This window comes from Glycine max, chromosome 12 (genome assembly GCF_000004515.6).
Source record: "Glycine max cultivar Williams 82 chromosome 12, Glycine_max_v4.0, whole genome shotgun sequence".
In the NCBI taxonomy this organism is placed as follows: domain Eukaryota; kingdom Viridiplantae; phylum Streptophyta; class Magnoliopsida; order Fabales; family Fabaceae; genus Glycine; species Glycine max.
Window position 1 is genome coordinate 4042390 of NC_038248.2, and position 21032 is coordinate 4063421.

General features: G+C 28.9%; 1 protein-coding gene across 1 annotated transcript; it reads right to left on the bottom strand.

Annotated features, from left to right (window-relative positions):
- Nucleotides 1–13482: 13482 nt before the first annotated feature.
- LOC100785281 (serine/threonine-protein kinase UCNL) lies at nt 13483–14934 on the bottom strand. Its single transcript, XM_003539369.5, has one exon. It carries the CDS (start codon nt 14844–14846, stop codon nt 13587–13589), a length of 1260 nt encoding a protein of 419 aa, XP_003539417.1. The 5' UTR covers nt 14847–14934; the 3' UTR covers nt 13483–13586.
- Nucleotides 14935–21032: the final 6098 nt, after the last annotated feature.

Below are 21032 nucleotides of genomic sequence, written 5' to 3' on the forward strand. Positions count from 1 at the left end.
GTTTATCTGAATTTATAGTATGATCCTTCCTTCAACCTATTAGCTTTCATTTCCATCACAAATCCCCGCCAGTACCATGAGTAAACAGTGACAGAAAAGGTCGACCCTGCATTCATCATCACATGCCCATGAAAGAGATCAAAAATTAAAATGGAACTGATACGATGTTTTGGAATAATTTTAAATCCTAAAATCAATAAAAAGTGACGAAAAAAAGTATTGGTTAGTATAATTTTTTTAAAAAAGTTAAGGAACTATTTTTTGAGAGGGAAAAGTCAACAAACTTTATATTTAAATGGTAATGTAAAATTATTTTTATATATATATATATATATATATATATATATTCTTTAAAATTAAAATGTTTTTTTTTTGTTGAATATTAAAATATGTTCTCAATATACATATAATATATCTTCTTATAAAAAAGATTTATCAATTGAAAACAAAGAGATTGAGAGATTTATAATCACTTGTATACATTATTCAATCAACTGATGTTTAAATATATAGCTTTTATACAATAACTATTAATCAACATTTTTAACAATATTTAAATATGTTTATGATATTTTAAATATTTATTATAGTATTATCTTACTATTATGACGACATAATTATTTTTCTAATGTAGACAATAGGGGTGTTTGTAAGTACAAGTGACTAGTAAATCTGATTTACTCAAATCAACCTAAATACTTTTGGTTAGATTTTTTAAGTGTTTGGTCAAATTCAACCTAACTCGTTCTAATTGTTTATGTATGGATTGGATCAAAGATTTTTAATTTTTAAATTGATAACTTATGAATCTTGCCCATTTGATTTGTTGAGTAATATTAGGACTTGTTTGGTGGTCAAGATAAAATTGGATATATGAGCAACATAAGGATATGATAGAATAAGAATAAGAATAAGATAAGTTTTAATCTTACTCAGTATTTGATATTTGATGTGCACAAAATATAAGATATGCTTACATTTAAAAAACACTGTTTCATTAAAATTACCTATAACTTTCTAAAAATAATTTTTTTATTTTTTATTACAAAGTTATTTTTTTATAAGCTATGAAAATTATAATTTTTTAACTAAACTATACAAAATGATATTTTATTTATGCAGTTAATTTTTTTATAATTATAAAAAAATTATATAAGGTTTTTAAAATAGTCAAATATTTTACTTTGAAAAACATTTGAATAATAATTATTTAATTTTAATATTTTAAAAAATAATTTAATTTAAATTTATGTGTCAAAATTATTATTATTATATATAAAAGATAGTATGCTAATATATATATATATATATATATATATATATATATATTGTATAAATTAATATTTTAGTGCATAATATATATTTATTTTGTTACTATATTTACATATATACGAATGAAATTTTTTATGTTAAACGTAGATTATAATAATTATTTAAATTATAAATTATACTTTTTGCAAGCATTTTTAAATTTACTTTTGTAATTAAATATAGTCCATGAAAGTTAAAGAAATAATTCTTTAAATGAATTATATTCTAATTTTTTTTACTTTTTAGTTAAAAAATTATGATTCTTTAATTAAATTGTTTCTATGTTATATACAAAGACAAATATAAAAAATTCATTAAAAATTATCAATTTAAATGTTTCACTTCTTATTTAATGATTTTTCCCCTTTGATTTAGAAGTGAAACCAATCAAAATAGGTGACTTTTAATAAATTTTAATCTCTTAAAAGAGTAATAAAAAGATAGTGTCACTAACACCCATTCTCGTCTCCATATTTTTTATGTTTTTAATATTAACTAAATCGTTTAACAAGTTGTTATCAAATATACAAAAATGAAATTGATTTATTTATATTCTCTTATGTGGTTGTTTTTATCCCTATAAATATTAGCATTGTGGGACCTATATATAATTTAGGATGTGCAGATGCATTCCTTGAATTTGATAAGTTACATCTAAATGTCTTTAATTTTTGTGTTTTCTCCTTATAGTTTATTATATTTGAATTCACCACTCTCTTATATTCTACTCTCCAATAACACTAGCTTCAAGTAAGCTTTTTTTGCCCCAACTAACCTAGGGTCTTGGATGTGTCACTGAATAAGAGCTATGATGAGGTAAAATATGTCCACAACCTTGATTAATTCAAAATACCTTTTTTTGATCTTTTTTTTTTTTGTAATTAACTGTTTTTGTCACATTCCTTTACCACAAATTCATTTAGGACTAATTTATTGTAGAAACATCATAATCACCATGGTAGGAAAGTTCTTTAAAGTGTGTCACGAGTTTAACCAAGAAACGTAATTTATTCCTTGAGTCTATAGCTTAAGTGAGAATCAATTGGTGTTAATTGACACTATGGTTAATTAGATTTTACACCAACAACTCTTAAAAGGACTCTTTGATTATTTTTAACGAAAAATTTATTTCATATAAAACTTGATCAATATTTAATTTAAAATAGGCAGAATTTATCTTCTTAAATTTTATAATAAAAATAAATATAACTTTGGTATTTTTAATTTATGACTTACATGTTTTAATTGTGACTATTAATAATAAAATTTCATGGTCACTTTTTTCTAGAGTTGTCATTGACTAATTCTCATGATAATTGTTATTGTCAGCATCATTATAATTATTGTTGTTATTACCACGGACATAAATATTATTATTATTATCGTTGTAAAAGTCTTCCTTAAAATTAAAAAAGATCACATAATAAATTAAATCTTAGACATGAATATTTATTCCTGTCACATTACTAAAATATTAAAAATTGATTTTAAAAAATTAATTTTAATTTGATTATGAAGTAATACGATTTACATTTCGGTGTTTTTATTTTGAAAGTAAGTTAGTCATAAAATTTATTATTATCTCTTTCATCTTCTAAAAATGATTTCAACTTAGTCTGTATGAGGAGTGCGTATCTGCTTTCCATTTAAGAACGCACATCTCAATGGTTTTCTTAAATCAAAATCGTCAAACACACAAGCAAACACACTGTTAAAATCAATTCTAGAACTAAAATAATTTTTTTAAGGTGAGACCAAACATGCAAGCGTTTACATAAAATCATCTTGGCTAATATTTAATACGACTTCAGATGACTCGACCGGAAACTAAAGAACGTACTTAATACCTGTTTGGTTCTAAAGTTACATCACCAACCACAAGCTTAATTGAACCGTGTCCCCTATGTGGCCTATGTAGGAGCATTTGTCATGTGGAGAATAAATTAGAAAATTTTGGCCAGAGTGGCGACTTGAGTGAGGTCCACACAAAAGAAAAAAGGAAAAGAGCTTTCCCACATAAATTTTTTGTCCTTCAAAAAGTTGGAATCGCGTTTGTGTTCCCCTGCCCCTCTATCATGTCAGGATATTGAATGTATGTTTGGTTATCCCGTTGTAAAATTATTTTTGTATTCATTTTATTTTTATTTGTTGGATTTATATTGTAATGCACATTGTATCATTTTCATCCGCAAACTAAACATGTAGTAAATCATTAGTAAGGGTCGTAATTCAAAGAGCTCAAATTATAAATTTATTTCTCAACTTGATCATTTGATATGTGGAATTTCTCAAGTAAAATAGATGTGGCACAATGAACCATGTTTATGTTAATTCGTAGAAGATTTTTTTTTTCTTTTGGTTTCAGATATGGATCGAAGTTATTTTGGCTAATTTGGGGGATGTACAGCAAATGAGGTTAAATTTCAATTATGGTTCATTACTTAGGCCTTCTGGGGTAGGTATTTCTTATTAAGTAATGCGTACTCCTAAGCAAGAACTCCGAAATAATGTACTCTACAACTCATTATTGTTCGTAAATAATGGAGTACTTGGTGGAAAGCAACCTTTTCTTGTTCGTAAATAAATTCCCAAGAAAATGATGAAACTAAGGGAATATGACTTAGACTTTGGTTTCTTGCAAAGATACTGGAAAACTGATGGAATGCTTGACTCAGACCTAACGTACAAGGACATACCTTTTGCGTGAAGCTAAATAAGGAATTACCTCCATAAATTAACTTCCTTTCAATCCTTTCATACTACCAAAAGCAGACGTTTAATTGTGCAATTTCTTGTCTTAAGCTAAATGGTTGGTCCTTTTGTCACTATTAAAAAAAATTCTTCAGAAATATAAAATTTGATTAATAAAGTAAGAAAGTTGGTTATTAAATCAATTAGTAACTAAATTGGAGACTGATTTAAAATAGTTTGCTAATATTTAGCATATGATATGTGGACAATGTGGTCGATTTTTCAGCTATCAATTCAACAATTAATTTTAGACCGATTTAGCGAATAATTTTAGTGGCCAGTTTAACAACTGATGTTAGTGACTGATTTTAGTAACTGATACAGTGATCGATTGTTTTGGTATAAGTATAGTGATTACTAATCAGTCTGAATTTCAATTATTAATAAAGTTGGCACATGATTGATCCGTGCAGCACTATCACTATGGTTTCTTTTGGCAGAACAGACCCCACAACCATCAAATTCAAGTTTTAAGAAAGACCTCCGAATATGGTTCAATTATAATCATTATATGCAAATTAGCAATAATATGTTCATTTAGCTTAATATGGCATGAACTTGAGAGTCAGTCCTTAAAATGCAAATATATTTTTTACTACGTTTTATTAAATAGAATCGGTTAGTAAAGTTTAATGTAGTACACATCATGTGACAAGCAAGGAAACTGTGAAACACAAACACTGTTAAAAGTGGACATGTGGACTCATGTAAGAAAACGATGGATAACAATTGCATGTCACAACACTACACAACACATGTAGTTCGTTGCTTGAACGGAAACACTGTAGTGAGAAATGATGCAGTCATATTCTTTCTTACATACTAAGCCATAAGCAAAACAAATTGCTTACTCATTTGGGGATTGCATCACATTTAGAGACTCACTTTTTCAATTTCAAAGGGACACGATTCCTTGTTACGAAAAATGAGATCAGAGGCTTAGGAGCCTTGGCTTCAGCCAGGTGTTTGATGGAAGCAATGGGGTACAACTACGTAGAAGCCTTATCCCAAACCAATATCCTTGAAATTAGAGAACAAAAATAAATCACGGGTAGGACTCTTTGTATTGCTTTCACATAATTAATATCGTGACATTGATATGCAAGTGGGTTAGTACTGAGCCAAAAATTGTTGATAGTTTGTGAGCAAACACCCTACATCATTAATTAATTAACATCACATTATCTATCATTTTAGCAAATTTTCCTGACACTACACCGCACCATAACCAATACAAACTTTGTCATTTCCTAGTTCTAGTTACTTTGAGAGTCCTAGTTCTAATTACTCAACCTTTTGTCTGTATACAATTGTTGCATTGCTTTAGCTCATGGCCTGAGCAGAACAGTTAAATAATGATGGAAATGAAAAATGATGAATATATATATATATATATATATATATATATATATATATGTTGTAATTTTTTTCTTATTAGATCCATTATCTTTTGAAATAAAGTAATATCTTAAGTTATTACTTCATGTTTAAGTCAAGAATAAAATCCAAACATTAGTTAAGGATTCAAGTATTGAACTACTTGTACCAATAACTTTTGGTATGAAAAGATTCTATTATAATAATTTTGAGAATTTGAATTTGAATAACAAATTATAAAAGGATTAAGTTCGGAAATTTGTCATACATAGGAAAAAATAATAATTAAGTATAATTTATATTATTCTCTAACTATGTAGTTGAAAAAATATACAGACAGTTGAGATATTACACAATCCATTTATTAGGGAGATTACCGACAGACACAGACTAACACCTACGATAAATACGCAATCCACTTATTAGGAGATTATATTACAGAAACCAGGTATGGTGATCGTAAAAGCTATCCAATTCCTGCTGCACCACAAAAGTCATTATCTACATCGTCATCATTTTCGTATTAATGAGTCCAAGACATCATGCCCATGTTGTAGATATGAACTATGCTAGCTAAAAAAGGATGAAATGTGCGCAACTTCATTCAGCATTCACAAATACATTTAAAAATTTAGCCTGTGAGTTAGTGCTTCAGTGCTTAATGGTAACATCATTCTAACTCATTCATATTTTTAGAAAAAAATAGTTAATTTAGTTTATTACATTAAATCTGTTAATTAATTGAAGTGTCATTTCAAAAGTATCATTTTTATTTTTTTTATCTATTTAATTGTTTCTGATTAATATTTAGAAAGAAAATAATAAAGTAAAAATATGTAAAAAAAAATGATGCATCTAGAAATTAAAAAATGATCTTATAAAATGAGACAAGTAATTTTTTTAAAAAAATCTTATAATTTGAGAAGAAAAAAAACCGTGTCCTAATGATATTTTCATAAAGTTGCACGCAGGATGTTGAAATTGGATCGTATTGGATTGTCCAATTTAACCGTGAATTCAGTATTAGATTATAGTACAATAATTGGAACCATATATATCCACTCCATCATATATGGTCAGCAAATTTGAGCCACTCTCTAACAATAGATGATTGCACGCTGATCAGACATTCCCAATGTAATCCACAAGAACTCACATTGCCAAAAGGGTTAGTCTATCACAAATTTGAATGCTATTAATTCGATCAAATTCAAATTATTACTATGATGAAAGCTTAGTCTAATAATTTCAATTTCGTAATCATAAAGCACTTAAATGATGTCCGATAAAACTAACTGAAAAATTAGTTAAAAGCTAAGAAGAGTTGACAGTTGAAAAAGATTGAAAGTTAAAAAACTAGTTCATTAAGTTATCAAATAATTGAAATTTATAAAATGACATAAAAATAATAAAATTATTATTTCTTTAAAAAGAGTAATTATAAAATTGAATAAATTGATTGAGAGTAAAAATAAAAAATATAAGTTAAAAGTTAACATTTTAAAAAATATTAGAAGTTATTAAAAAAATTATTTATTGAATAATCAAACAAATTTTTCAATTAATAAAAAAATTAAAATTAACTAAAATACCTTCCTAAACACAACTTTAGTCTAACAATAAATTAAGCTTATTATCAACTATTTATACAGAGCAGCAATGGCCCAAGAGATGTAAAGCAAAATAAATATCCTTCTTAAAACGAGCGAGGAATAATAAGATAAATTATGTTATGGACAGAATCAAGCAAATCCAAAGAGAGAGAGCATATAGAACAGGAATTGAACCACCGAAACACTCCATCACTTAATTTGCTCTCCCCACGTTTTATCTCTCGGACAAGAAGGTTAATTGATTGAAATGTATATAAATTATGGTGCAAATAATATATACTGAACCACTACTTTGTGGAGGCATGATCGATGCACGCCCCCATTGGCTAATGACACAAACTACATCATTTTTCTCCTTGACTTTCTTTGTTTTCCATCACTGTTTCGGAATTTGATGAAAGAGACTCTGAATCATAACTAACTGTTATCAGACTCATGATCTGATTCAAAATATAGATTTGGTGCATTATTCTTAGAATATTCTTAATAGTATTCACTATTCAGTATGACTATCGGGTCTGAATGTTGGATGGATCTCAACTGTGAAGAAATATAGTGACCGAAATGTATTCAGAATTATTTCCATGACAATGTCAATGATGTATCAAAGATGAGACTGCTGACTTTGACCAAATTCTGATTAATAGTGAGCGAAATGTAATTTCACGTGGACCGAAGTTTGAGATTTTCTTACCATAATGTAACTCTTCAACATAACTCACTTTTCGTAAGAGGTGAGTATTTGCAAAAGAAATGCTTAAGTTAATAAATATTTCACCGATGACAGGATATATTAAATATTTACTTTTAATAGTGATTTTATAAGAGTACAAGTTGAGCTGAATTATGTGACACACGACCTAATGTCTCTCACAAGCAATATTATCTTGTCTTAGTGCATGTAGTGAAAAAATAACTTTAGGCTGATTTTTTTTTATCTTCTATTAACTAATACATTTTAGAAAAATCTTGTATCTAAGTATTAACTTCAGTTAATCAATACAATTTAGGTTAGTACAACTCTTTGGATCGAAGTAACTCATTCTAACACATTGAGCGTTTTATCAATTTGGAACAGTTTCGAAATTTAGTATTAAGGTTAATTTCATATTTAAATTATTAAAGATATATTTAAATAAACTTCTCTATAAACACTTATAAAAGAAAAAAAACAAATAATTTTCTCTAAAAATTAAAATTAACTTATGCATAATTTAAAATTAGTTTTAGATAAATTAATGTGAGAAAGCTTCTATTAATTAATTTATACATAAGTTAATTTTAATTTTTAGATAAGATTGTTTGATTATTATTTTTTTATTTTCTTCTCTTATGATACTTTGGAGAAATTTATCCAAACATCTCCCAAAAAATTCTAACGGGTAACAAGGAAGCCTACTTCTATTCGTAAAATCCTTCCTATAGAAATTTAAGTTAATGTTTTATGACTTATTCTATGACAAACTAATTAATCACTTAAATAATCTCGTTTTATTACTTTCATGTCACACATACGGGGCCCCTTTCTGATTCTAAATTTTGGATCGCATGGTATATTTGACAATAACAAGAAAAACGACAATAAAGAGCTATTTGGATTTGGCAAGTTGGACTCCAGAAAGCAGAAAAAAAATCATTTTTAAGCACACCCATATTTGGAGAATGAAAAAAAAAAAAAAAGATATGCCTGTCACTGTATGGACCCAAAAAATAAAAAAGCATGCCTTTGCATTTCATGTATCTGGTCTAATGGGTTGTATGCCAGTCTTCTTCAGCAGATTTTAATCTGGTTTTTGGGTATCATTCAGTTTGGACCAGTTATGTTTCGTTAATACATGCACCATATTTAAAATTTTGATTATTTTTTTCGTTAACTTATTAAGAAAAAAGACATAGGCATGATCCCTCTAACACAAAGTGAGACCTAAAATAAAAATTGAGATATATATTTTTTATTTTAAGAAAAAGAATGATATATAAAACCTTTTAGTTAATATGTGACATTTTTTACTTATAATAGCAAATGTAAATAGCTCAAAACCTCAAGCTTTACTTGCTTTTTTCTTGCACCGATCACGATGATAGGTTTGGAGTTCCCTTTTGGCTATCAACTTTCGAGAAACAGATCTTTGGCTGTCACACTAACGCATGAGATATTTTAACCCTGATGACTGAGGACTAATGGTTTTACTGCAACCAGAAGAAGAATTTTTAGACCTGAGTTGGATTAATGGTTATAATTGTATAAATAAAATTACAATTATACTATTTTTTATCTATATTTTTCTTGTCATATACTACATACTTAAAAAAATTCTTCATAATTTTTTTTATGTCAAATATGTAAATTAGTTTAAGCCTCAAAGGTTATCTAATTAGTAAGGATATGACTCATCACACAAAAATGTGAGTTCAAATTTCTTTGTTAATATAAAATATTTATTGGTAGATAATTTATAAGTATATTTATATATATTTTTTGAACCATGAGACTTATTCTATAGTGAGTTCTCGAGATATAATTTATGTGAATTTTTTAAATAAAAAATTATTACACTAGCTATTATGAATACGTTTAAAATTAAATTAAATATTTTTTATTTAGTAATATAAATGAACTCAATCAAATTTAATGAATTATGTTTGAATAATTGATAAAAAGAAATTCAAATTATTTATCTCCGTTTAAGTTTCTTGCAAAATCTTGAACTAGAATTTTCCTACTTTTAATCATGCCTATGAATTCCGGCCGGCAACTTTAATTATGTATTAATTTTTCCTTGCTATAATACAAGAGTTGTATTTATGTGTACAGTTTCCTAGTCTACGAATCACGACTCGATGAGAAGTAAAGAGACAAATTATGAGTCATATCAAAGACAAACACAATGCATGAGAATATTTTATTTCATTTTTTGAGTACAAATATTTTATTTATTTTTTAGTGTTAGGAGATGCAAACAAAACAGATATTCACCTAGCTAGCTTTTGATGTTTGGTGAGGGAAATCCAATCCAAAGCCATATAAGGGCCAAAAATCTCTTATAAGCCATGGTCCTTACTTGCAAATTGCTACTTGTGCTATCCAAATGCAGACCAGTGTTGGGAAGGACCATAACCTATAGTCAATAAATATGAAAGGGCTATGTGCAAGACCTATGAATAATGCAGACTCAATCTCAAAATAACTTATGTGGTTAAGATTTTTTCAGATTAGAGGACAATATAACTAAAATATTTTTATTCTCCTTCTTACTTTTGTAAATGTATTATTAAGTCTTCTACGACAATAATATTTATCATGGGATAAAATTAAAATAAATATTTGAATATCTCATTGAAAACAAAAAATATTAGTCAATTTTTTGTAAAAAAAATCTAAAATTGAAGTCATCTTGGGACGAAAGAAATACTAAGTACCAGTAGTCATGCATACATGACAAAAAGGACACGTTTGGCTTGCAATAGCCGTGGGTCCTCATATCATTCGTCTTCTACAATCAACTTCACAAATCACAAACAATCAATTCCGGCAATGCACGTTCATGTGTTACTACAAGTCACACACACTATGTAAGGATCAGATTTTCCGCATAATCTAGAACACGATGCACTCTATTCTTTTTCTGGAAGGTGATATAAACTAAAACTATTGTTATGGGAGTGCGTTAGCGTACAATACATGGTGGACCACATTTTCCAATTAAAATTGCAAGCTATACACACTTCTTTTTAAAAAATAAAATAAATCTGTTTTGATACTTTAGAACCAATATACTTTCCTAGTTTTGAATTAATTAATTATTTGATATTTGATATAATTGTACTTTTATAGCTATCTGATGATCGAGGAGAAGAAATGAGATATTATATTTAAATTTTGATGATACAAATTAAAGTGGAAGAGGAGTGGATCTATTGAAAACGAAAATTAAGCAGCATTTCCATCATTATTTTTTGTAAAGGGAATGAAACAAGCTACTTGCTTATATGCAAATTCCTAATATTAGTATAGTTGAAAATCATGAGTTTGACAACATTTTCTAATGCAGAGGTAAAATGAGTAATTTGGGACTACAAGAGCTCTAAACTTCTGGATTGTTTCTTATAAAATAGATTAAAGGGATTATTAATTTTACCTTTTTCAAAGATTTATGGGATACAATTAACAAAAATGATTTTATTCATTTCTTGGATGAATTTAACTTAAACAACAAGCTTGTTAGGATCAAATTAAATAATCACCTCATATCCTTGATAGGGGTGTATGTATAAGGAGATTTGAAAAATATTGACAAATAAGTTACAAAAGGTCATATTTGCAATAATCTCTAAAAACTAGAATGTATTCATAAAGGATGGACAATTCTTACAGGACATTTGTTGTAAAAGATGGGATACTTAAGGCAATGAGGTTGTGAATGATGCAAGGCGAAAGATAAAAAAAAAAAAAAAAAGTCGGTATGCTTTGATGTTGACTTTGAGAAGCACATCATTTAATAATGTCAATATCTACTTTACATGACAGATCAAATAAATTTTGGGTTAAAATAGAAACTATGGATCAGAGAATGTATCTCTACTACTAGAGTATCAGTGTTAATAATGTTTAGAGTTTTAAACAAGCAGGTTCAGGCATGGGTTCATGGGCATGATATCATATCAAACAGATTTACCGTAGTGCAAATTAAAGGTGATAAAATCAGCTACTCGATTCGGGCCTCGAGCAAGGCCAAAAAGACTTGATTTGATTTTATTTGATCTTCTAATTTGATGTTCAAACTTTAACTTGTGCGTTTTGTGAGCTATTCTGAATGGTCTACCATTTTCTTCTTTTTTATTGATTTAAAAAAAATAATTAAAGATTGAAATATATTGGTAACTATATTGTTAGTTTCCTACACTTCTCAGTCAACTCACATTTTACTTGAACTCAAAATTAATTAAAGCTTAAAATAAACTCTATACTTTAACGATCCAAACCGGCTCGATTAGACAACCTATTTTGTTACCTTTAGAGCAAATCTTTCGTTTTGTACCCTGTGCATTAATTTTGTGACCTCGATTATTATTGTCAAGGACATGTGAAATCCTTTAAACACCATCCAGACGACTGTCCTGCGTCTAAAGTTTTAGATATTCTTTGAATCAACAACAAACAACAACATTAACAACTATAATTAATAGTATATTAATAAATATTAAGACTGGCAATAAAATGATTTTGGAGCTAAAATCTGTTACCATACTGCGTAATTTTGGAACAATAATTGCCCCACAATCATGAGACCACTTTCCCTTCTAATTTACCTTAAAGAATAAAGAATCACAACCCTTGTTTTCCATCATTATATCTTTATATAAAAAATGTATATGATTTATAAAATAAAAACACTGCAACAGTTGTCACATCTATAACTCTTTATCGTCTTTTTATCTGTTAAATAAAATTGAAAAAGTTGCAACATAAACTGCTGATGAGGACGTGTTAAAAAACTATAAACTTTTAACTACCATCTCCTTATCATGTAAGAAGGTTTTAATTTTTTTTTAAATCTATAAAAGACTATTCTATCATTATGAACATTTATCGAAATGATAAAATTCTTTAAATGGACGTTTTTTTTATTGACAACATTCAAATTCAAAACTTTATCTAAAGAGAATCCCACATGGAGTATTACTTAAACTAAATTAGTAATTACTCGACTACTCACCTCATTAACTGTGTTAATTATTGTCATGATGCTTTTATAGTTGAAAGCTGTGACAATGTACTGATATAAGGCAATTAGGCATCAAATGACTCCTCAATATGCAACCTGGATATCAAAACGTAAAAAACAATTGCAAATATAATAATTTAATAAAGGGGTATAATATAAAAACTTTACACGGGCAAACTTGTTAACAGCCATGATTTCGAATAATTCGCACTCAATGCACCTTGAAGATTACAGTTAAACTCTTTAATTTTATGACTGCTTTCTTACCGTCCAAAATCAGAATAATGATGTCAATTTTGAACAAGATTGATTCATTGATTATGCTCCAAACCCAACATTCAAAGCATTCATTATGTACGTGCAATAAAGAAAAGAGTTAGCCTATAGTTTATAAACAGGTATCTTTAGAGAGCCCCAATTAAGAAATAAAAAAATTATAAAAGATATTACTAACACATCTTCCTCCAATTTTTAATAAAAAAAAATTATAAGTGCAGAATTACCTTTTCCTTTTGAATTTTTTTATAAAAAATAAAGATGTTTTTATTTTACCTGCCATTATTGTCGTAGGCTTTTACTTTTGAGGTAATTTATAAAGCTGAAAGCTGTTAATAAACAGAATCGCCCCAAGGAAAAACAGTAGGATGGGAGGAAAAAAAAAAAAAGGGTTCATAAACAATCGTAGTTTGTACCAACTAACATTGCTAATCCCGTTTTTCACTATCTACCGTTATTCTATATGCACAAAATTACAATATTACTAAAAAAAACAACAACTAACTCTCGCACGTGCAATACTGCACATGCGTTAGAATTCTGTTAGCGAAACATTCTTCTTAAACCTGCACGACGGCGATGGCAACGGCGAACCCGGCAACGACGGCGACGATTTAAGATTCAGAAAGTAACCCCTAATATCGAAGCCACAATTCCGGTCGGAAATCCTATCCGTCGAATCTCCGGCGCCGTCGTCCCGCGTCGGAATGAACGGCGGGCGCACCACCTCCGTCAAAAGCTCCCACCGAACCCCTCGGAAAAACTCGTGCTCCTTGATCTCCACGGCACCGCGCGTGTACCCCAACCGCTTCGTCGGATCCTTCTCCAAAAGCTTCTCAATAAGATCCGTCAACGCCGTTCTCTTTCCCACAAAAACCGGCGGCTTCGTGATAACATTCCGAAACGTTTCCTTGCGATTCTTTCCCTTAAACGGCGTCGTACCGTATAGCATTTCGTAGATTAGTATTCCAAGCGCCCACCAATCGACGGCGAACTCGTGTCCGTCGCCGCGGACGACCTCCGGGGAGACGTATTCTTCCGTGCCGACGAACGAGTTGGATCGTTCGCCGTTGGAGAAACTCGGTTTTCTCCGACTCACCGGGCTGACTCGCGCGGACTTCGCCTTCTTGAGTCCGTTTTTGTTGTTGTTATGGTGAGTCCCGTCCGGCGGGAAGAGGGAGATCCACCGGGAGAAATTCCGGCGGTGTTTCCGGCGAGGTTCGGGAACGTTAGAATTGGGCAAGGGGATAGAAGGAACTTGTGGATTAGGTTTAGGTTTGGGATTGAGTTTGCGGGAGAGGTCAAAATCGGTGAGGGTGATGTGGCCGGTGTTTTGGACGAGGACATTTTCGGGTTTTAGGTCGCGGTAGGCTATGCCCATGGAATGGAGGTGGTCGAGGGCGCAGAGGATTTCGGCGACGTAGAAGCGGATGACGGCAGGGGAGAAGGCGCGGTCGGTTTGGCGGTAGCGGAGGACGTTGAGGTCGCCGCCGGGGCAGTAGGGTAGGGCCCACGCAAGGAACTGTGGGGACTCGAACGTTCCCATGAGGGAAGGGAGGAAAGGGTGGGATAGAGTTGAGAGGACTTGGATTTCCCAACGCGCGCGCCGCTCCGCGTCCAGCTTCGCGTGAACGCACGTTTTGTCCACCACTTTGAGGGCGAAGCGGGTATTGTTGGCGGCCTGTACGAGGAAGACAGTACCCATGCCGCCTTTTCCTAGGACTTTGAGGGGTTTGAGGCTGTCCAAGTCCAGCTCCTGCCACGGGGGAGGAGCTGTTCTTGCTGAATCCATTTGCGAGGAAAGGGAGAGGGATGCTTTTGGAGGTTAGGAATTGGAATGTGCCATTTTTATAGATAGCTTTAGCCTTTTCTTTCTCTTTTAATTCCCCTGCGTTTAGTCACTCTCTTACTCATTTGCATTCATTACATTACCTTTTTTTTTCCTAACCGTTCATTTTGTCAAGAAGGAGAGGTTTGATTAATTAACTCAACATTTTTTCAGAAGATAAATAAAATTTAATTAATAACTGTTTTTATTAATCAACAAACTTAAATATTATTCAAATAATTTAATTTATATTTTTGATTAAGCATCATCTTATCTCACCTCTAAACTAATTATTTCATATTCGACATTGAGTGTGGCTTTATTCTGAACAGAAATACTATTCTACTTTTAACCTTTTACTTCTTTATTTGGTGGGATAAAACCTTTACTTCTAGTCTTTTGTAAAACGGTTCTGTTCAACGCGACTTTTTTTTTTTCTTTCCCTTTCGTCACATTTGTTGTCTCTTTAGTTGTTATTATAAACCTTCTTTTTTCGAAATATGTGTTTTTAACAAGTTCATGAAAGTCAAGTAAAAATGAAATAAAATATACATAATATAAAATACGATGGTGGTAACTTGATGATGATCAAATAATATTTTTTTTATTCAAACCTCTTTTAATAATATGTTTTAGAAGATAAACATTATTTTGTATTGCAGATTTCGTGCAATTGAGGAGATGAAATCACTTCTATAATACTCAAGGTGCGTCGCATTCTTTTAAAACTTTTTAGGGTGGCATGGTATCCAAGTAACATACATAATCCACATAATATATATATATATATATATATATATATATATATATATATATATATATATCCAAAATATGATTTAATATTTGCATGCTGCCAACCATAGAAAATATTCTTAAAAAATTCTCCTTTTATTTGTTCTCATGTTTTATATTTTACTGTTATTTATCCAAACAAAATTGAGTGTTGATAATGGTAATTTGGTAATAGTGCATGTATAGAATATATGCAAAATGAATTGAAATGAATCACAATGGAATTGATTTAATACAACCAGTATTAATATAAGTTGCAAAACAGGATGATCGTTTTCAAGAAGGACTTGATTTTAATTATGATGTACTAATTTCTAAACGCAAGTTAAGCGAATTATGAAGTTGGTTGTCACGGGTTAGAAAACTAATAATATATAACAATTAAAATCTAACTACCAAAAAAAGTATAAAAACAAAAACGTAGGGTTGGTAAAATCAAAACCCTAATTAAGCTCATATCGATCCTCAATATAGAAGAATGTAGATAAATATAAATAAATTAAATTAAAATATTAAAATATTTTTTTATATTGTACATTGCAAAGGTGTGAATACTAGTTTGGGCTCTTGAATTATCCAATCATATTGTTTAATTTTAATAAGACTTTAACGATAAAGAGAAGAAAAACAAATAACAGAAGATGCATTTTTTATTTAATAAATTTTAAAATTTGTAAATAAGATTTTTTATCCTTAATGATAATGATAAATAAATAAACCAAGAACTTGAAAAGAATTAACAAGTATAAGTTTGTGGAGAATGAGGAGCTAGATAAAGCAGGAATGGAGGATGCAGAGACAAGCCTCATTTGTAGAAATCAATGGAATGAAAGGCACACGTGCAAGACGCATAGAGCCAAACAAAATGACAAAACAGATTGGTGTTGCGATTATCACATGGGGCTCCCCTAATCTAAGGGGAACGTGAACGTGCTTCAGTATCATTTCACTACTACTTCTTTGTGCTTGTTTCCTTATAATAAAACTCCTAATTAATTAATTGGCTTAAGAAATTATAAATTTCAATTATTCGAATCTCCATGTGTGCATTACATTTATTAAAGTAACAAATAAATTTTTCCTGTCTTTTGTAATAATCTACCAATTCAATCAATCAGTTTGATGAAATTCGGGGACATACTTTTTAATTTGCTGCAATCGTTTTTGGCAATATATATAGTTTACTTATAAAATACAGTAGGTAGCAGCAGGATCTATATATATCAGCTTCCGCTTCTTATAATTGTTTTTTATACATTAATGCAGCAAAACGGCTAGCTAGGAATTCATTGTTTTGTCTTTTTAGTCGCCCTTTTTATATCTTACTATGCTAATTCTTATACACTTAATTAACACTTTGTTTTCGATTTGAATAATTTTGATCGATTAACCTAGTACGAAATTATATCTTGGAATGCTAATGAACTACTCAGCTATCACGATAAATTTGAAAATAAAATATTTTAGGGTCATTTTTTTTTAACTCCTGTAAATAGGATAATATTTGCTTTTAGTCTTTTCAAAACAAATTGTCTCTTTTTAGTTATTCAATTATAGAAATGCGTCATATGTGATTTTTATTTATATATTTTTATAAAATAGAGAATAAAAGCATGATTTTTTTCATGAAAAAAAAACATATCTGATACAATTTCATAAATGAGGATTAATAGGAGAAAAATTAATTTTAGGAGCCTAAACACGAAATTTATTGTATTTATAGAGATTGAAAATATATTTAATCTAATATTTAATAATCAACCCATTTTTTTGTAAATAATGTTAAATACTATGATCAAATCACGCAAATTAAACGCCAAACTGAATGGCAACAAAAGACAACACTATATATCAATGGAGTTTAACATATTCGATATTTCATTAGGTGGAATTTCCGTGCCAACTGGTACACCACTTCACGGTGACAATTCCAAAATGGTAATCCTTTTAGTATGAAAAGCCACTGATTAATCTGGATTTGCCATTGCCATTGCCATGTTGATGATTTATTAGGTGGGTTGTGAATTAGTGATGGCTTTGTCGAAAGTGTGTGCTTTATGTCAACATAAAAGATAAATTAGAATTAAGCTATGGTTATTAAAAGAGAATTTAATGTCGTAGACAAGTGGAGGACAAAATCATTATGCTTCCTTTGACACATGAATTGAAAAGCTTTTCGTTAGTAAATTTTCCACTTCAAATTGTGGCTTTAAAAAATTAACTTGAAAAACAATTAATTACAAACATTTAATTTTGTCCAAATAATGTAAAAAAATAAATAAGAGAAAAGATAAAATTAAGTTAACAAAATGTTCAATTATCGATTACTTAATTCCAATTTAAAGGTTGAATCCAAAAATGTATTCTCTCTCTTCATTTTGGGGTTATGACCCAAATTATTAGGGGTAAATATAAGTCGGGGGTAGGGTGGTCAATTTATTAGGTGGGTAAATAAAACATAAATTAGGTAGAACATATGTAATTAGATCGAGTTCTTCATTCTTAGTTTTGACATGAATTGATCCCACTTAATTGTATTTGGGTTAAGTTGGGTTGATTTAAGGATATCTTACAAAATGAAAAAAAAGGAAACAAATTAAAGGGATTGAAAAAAAAATGATCAAATTCATTATAAATTCAATACACCATTAGCATATTTTAAGGCTGAGAATGAACAAATCAAAATTAGCTCAAGACTCAATTTAATAATTGATTTGTTGAATTTGATTTACAAATAAGTGAACACACATTTTAGCTCCTTAAATAAATGAGTTGGACTTAAGTTATGTATAATTTGGTCTATATATATAATTAACTTCATTGGATAATTAACTTTTTAAATTAAGTTTTTTTGCATGAAATAAATATATAAATAAAATATATAACATAATCAAAATATTGAATGGAATCGAACTAATGAGTTTAAGTTTTAATCGAATCAATTGAACTCAATTTACTCATTTTCTTACCTAAGTATATCAAATATTAATCAATTACATATACTAACATCATTGTTGTTGAAGACAATAAATGTACTAGTTGTACAAATCATAAAGAAGTAGAGTTTCGTTATGAAGATGAGTAAGGTTTGACAACTATATAATCAATCAACTACCTTATTGAATGAGGAAATAATGGTGCACACTTCATCAATTTTTTCTTATATTTTAATTGAGATTAAAAAAGAGAAAACACAAATTAACATTACATTAGTTTGAGTGAAATTAAACTCAAATCCCTTTAATAAGGTTTTAGGTTTGAGTTGGTCTTATGAAATAAAAAATATGATTGGAGATGAGACTTTATTAACTATAATTAGTCAAATTTTTCAATAAAAATTAGTTATCGATAAAATTAATAAATACTTTATACTTATAACATAATAATAAAAAAAGAACAAACACAATGATAGGTTAAGTGAAGGATCAATAAGCAAAAATGTTGCACCGATCCTTAGTGACCATACTCATTTCAATTAAATTTTGTAGATATTAATTAATTAGCCATACTCATATATTTATCCATTAAACAATTTAATTATTCTATCAATCGTAGATAATTTTTGTGATGATAAAATTGTTAATGCTCTGACAATGACAATATAAAAAGATTTTAGATTATTATCTAATAACAAAAAGTTATATATAATAAATTTATTAATTTTTATAATAATTATTTTAAAATTATATTTATTATAATTTTTAACTGATTGATTGGAAAAATATTTTTTAGATGTATAAAAGTTAAATTCTATTCCATTAGCTATTTCCATATATATATATATACTGCGAGAGAGAAGCACCTTGAGTGGGTGAAGGATCTAAAATAATATTATTGTAAATCTCTTAATTTAAATAGAGTAATAATATATGAATTATTCATAATTTTATACACTATTAACATTTTTTATTTTTCTTTATCCTATTACATCATACATCCTTATTATATTTATGTTTTTTTTTTCTATTTTTATGTGTTGAATAACATATTAGGTTTATCATACTTTTTAAATTTTTTTCCTAAATGAGAAATTACATGTGTACATCAACCCAACTCATTGGGTTAGAAATCAATCTCAATTACAATACATGACTAACTGTTATTCGATGGAATTTTATTACAATAAAAATTAAACATAATTTTTTTTATTAAATAAATTATTTTCACTCTTTGAATATAAAGATTGTCTTATACCATTGTCTGAATCATTTTGTGTTAAACATGTTCCATTTAAATGTAAACAACCTTTTTTTATCAAATAAGAAAGAGAATTAGTCACTTATTCAGAAAATGCTCGAAAAAGATTAACCCGGATATCAATTAGAAAAGACAAAATAAACACGAAGGTACAGACATGCAGTGAAGATGCATGGATGGTGCATTGTTGGAGTTATTGAATGCTTGGACACACACTGTTTGATGCTAACAATTCAGACGCATGTGTTCCTGTAGTGTGCTCCGGCCTAGCTAGCTGCCACGGTACTCCCTTCAAAACGACTTAAACCCTAATTGTCCACTGTCCATAATCTTGGGCCAAAGCTACCCCGTTACTGGGTCCCCTCGATAGGACTGTGTCCAAAATAAATTTTGATTTGCAACAATATATTTAAGATTGTGGGATCATTTTGGAAGCTTTGCATTACTCATGGGTAGAGCCAGTAAAACAAAAAATTAGTCCAAAAATAATTTTTAAAATAAATTTTTTACTTTAAATATGTTAGGTCTTTTTATTAACATATGTGATTTTTTTTAATGTATAAGATCTTTTTTACTTTATAAGTATTAACAATAAATAATTTTTTGTTGGTGAATTTAAAACTTAAGTTTTAAGTGTTTTATTATTAGACTGATCCTCTCATTAGTTGGATGCCGTGAAACTTTAATTACACATTCACATAGAGAAGGCAACATGCATGAGTAAGTGTATTTAGGCGAGCATATTTGTAAAATTGATTTAAAATAAAATTGGTTTTATGTAGAATTGATTTTGAAATGACTAGATTTATGTTAAGAATATTTTAATTAAAAACAAGTTAGTAGGAAAATTTAGCAAAAAAAATAAAATTGGTTCAATGGAAAAGTTATTTAGCACATATTTGATTTTGTGTTTCATTTATTTGGATTTTAGTGAGGACGAGGCTACAATTTAGTAAAAGAAAAATTGATTTAATGTAAAAGTTACTTCACACACGTTATTTTATTCAATTGATGTAATTTTAATTTTATTTTGAAAGGTTGATGTAATTTTAATAATTAACGTGCATATTCAATATGAAAACATACACATGACATACTAAATTTAGTTTAACTCAAAATCAACTATCAATTTAAAATAAACTTCTCAACATATATAGAATT